The sequence below is a fragment of the Odocoileus virginianus genome, unplaced genomic scaffold (genome assembly GCF_023699985.2).
Source record: "Odocoileus virginianus isolate 20LAN1187 ecotype Illinois unplaced genomic scaffold, Ovbor_1.2 Unplaced_Scaffold_19, whole genome shotgun sequence".
NCBI lineage: Eukaryota > Metazoa > Chordata > Mammalia > Artiodactyla > Cervidae > Odocoileus > Odocoileus virginianus.
Genome location: NW_027224281.1, coordinates 828,093 through 830,377, shown reverse-complemented (window position 1 = coordinate 830,377; position 2,285 = coordinate 828,093). Strand labels below are relative to the sequence as shown.

Below are 2,285 nucleotides of genomic sequence, written 5' to 3'. Positions count from 1 at the left end.
AAAAAAAAAAAAAAAAAGGAATGAAGGGCGGTTTGGCACAGAGAGGTCTGTTAAAGATCCTTCTTCTTGAAGGGATTGTCACAGTTTCTCACTATAAGCAGCCAGGAAACACAGGCTGCCCATTCTAAGGATAAGAAATCTGTTTCTAGCTCCTTGGTATGCCTATTGGACTTCTTTCCTAGGATTAAGGTACTGAAGATAGTATTAGTTATGGAGTTACTGTTGGGAATCTATGGTTTACACACAATGATAGAAAGTCTTATTAGGTAAACAGAATTTAATGCTTTAGAGAAAGCATTTTCTATTATCTGTTTATTCATTTAAAAGGAAGGGAAGTTTAGAGGAGAATGATGCATGTATATGCACCAATGAGTCCCTTTGCTGTTTACCTGAAACTGTCACACCATTTCTAACTGGCTATGCTCCAGTTAACAATACAAAATAAAAGTTAAAAAAAAAGAAGAAGAAATAGAAAATCTTATTTGCAAAACAGAAATAGAGACACAGAGAATAGAAGAGAATAGTAGTATGGCTATTGAGCCTGAAAGCGGGGAAATGAATTAGGAGATTGGGGCTGACATATATACACTATTGATACTATATATAAGATAGATAACTAATGAGAATCTCCTGGGTAGCACAGGGAACTCGACTCAATGCTCTGTGGTGACATCAATGGGAAGGAAATAAAAAGAAGAGATATATGGTTGGGTATGGCTGATTCACTTTATGGTGCAGAAGAAATTAACACATTGTAAAGCAACTATATTCCAATAAAAACTGTTTAAAAAAGAAAAAGAAATAGAGAATGATGTTAAAAGACAAGAAGTTTTGAAAATCCTTTACAAAATTCACAATTTATTTCAGAGCAGTAAATACTACATTGTAGAAAACCATTTTTAGGGATCTTTTCACTTCCTTGTTCCTTAAGGAATAGATTAAAGAGTTCAGCATGGGTGAGACAGTATTATTTAATATTTGCACTGTGACACCTAGCAAGGGGTTGGGTGTGGGCTGCAGATAGACAATGATTACAGGTCCAAAGGCACAAAGAATGGCAGTGAGGTGGGCACTGCAGGTAGAGAAAGCTTTCTGCCTGCCCTCTGCCGAACGGATCCTCAAAATGGCAATCCCAATGCGTGTGTAGGAGACACAAACACACAACCAAAACATTAAAACCAGAAAGCCAACATTAGTGGAACTCACTCTCCGGGCCAGAGAGCTGTCAGCACAAGCCAGGGGTAAGACAGCAGGAATGTCACAGAAGAAGTGGTCCACCTGATTGGGGCCACAGTAGGGTAGGTGAAAGACAAAGGCTATCAGGATGGAGGCATGAAGATAACTGAGCAACCAGGCTGCCACGACCAAACCAACACAGACTCCAGGTCTCATGATGAGCATATACCTCAGTGGGTGACAGATGGCAACAAAACGATCATAAGCCATCACAGAATAGAGGCAGCCTTCCGTCGAGCCCAGGAAATGATAGAAGAAGAGCTGAACAGCACATCCCTTATAAGAAATGGCTCGGCTCTGGCCAGAGAGATAGAATAGCATCTTGGGACAGGTGACAGAGGGGAACAGCATGTCCAAAATCGATAGGAGTCCCAAGAAGAAGTACATGGGAGTGTGAAGGGTCGAGGAGGAGACAATTGCTAGAAGGATGAGCAAATTGCCCAGCAGGGTCAAGGGGTAAATGAACAAGAAGATGACAAGGAGCACAGTCTCTAGTCCCTCTGTCTGGGGTATTCCCAGTAGGATGAACTCATTCAGCTCTGTGTGGTTCCTCATGTTGCTGGGAGGAAGGTCTAGGGGAGGAAAAAAGAGCAGAAAGCATGAATGTGGAGGCTGACTGTGACAGACACAATACCTATACATTCATCACCATTCACTCCTAAAGGAAATCAACCCTGAAGATTCATTGGAAGGACTGTTGCTAATCTGAAGGTCCAATTCTTTGTCACCTGAATGAAGAGCTGACTCCTTGAGAAAGACCCTGATGCTGGGAAAGATTGAAGGCAAAAGGATAAGGGGGTGGGCAAAGTTAGATAGTTAGATCGTTAGATAACATGACCAACTCAATAGGCTTGGATTTGAGCAAACTCTGGGAGTTAGTGGAAGACAGAGGAACCAAGAATGCTGCAGTCCATGGGATGGCAAAGGAGTCTGACAGGACTTAGCAACTGAACAACAACCACCACCACCTCTGTTTAAATATAAAGATGATGTTGAAAATGAGAATTAGAAATTCTGCCAAGAATATTGTGGGTCTACTAAGTGCTTCC

At 41.5% G+C, this 2,285-nt stretch overlaps 1 protein-coding gene across 1 annotated transcript; it reads right to left on the bottom strand.

Moving 5' to 3' along the window:
- Positions 1-858: 858 nt before the first annotated feature.
- LOC110133107 (olfactory receptor 10N1-like) lies at positions 859-1,791 on the bottom strand. The gene has a single exon (XM_020886855.2). The coding sequence runs from the start codon at positions 1,789-1,791 to the stop codon at positions 859-861; it is 933 nt and encodes a 310-aa protein (XP_020742514.2).
- Positions 1,792-2,285: the final 494 nt, after the last annotated feature.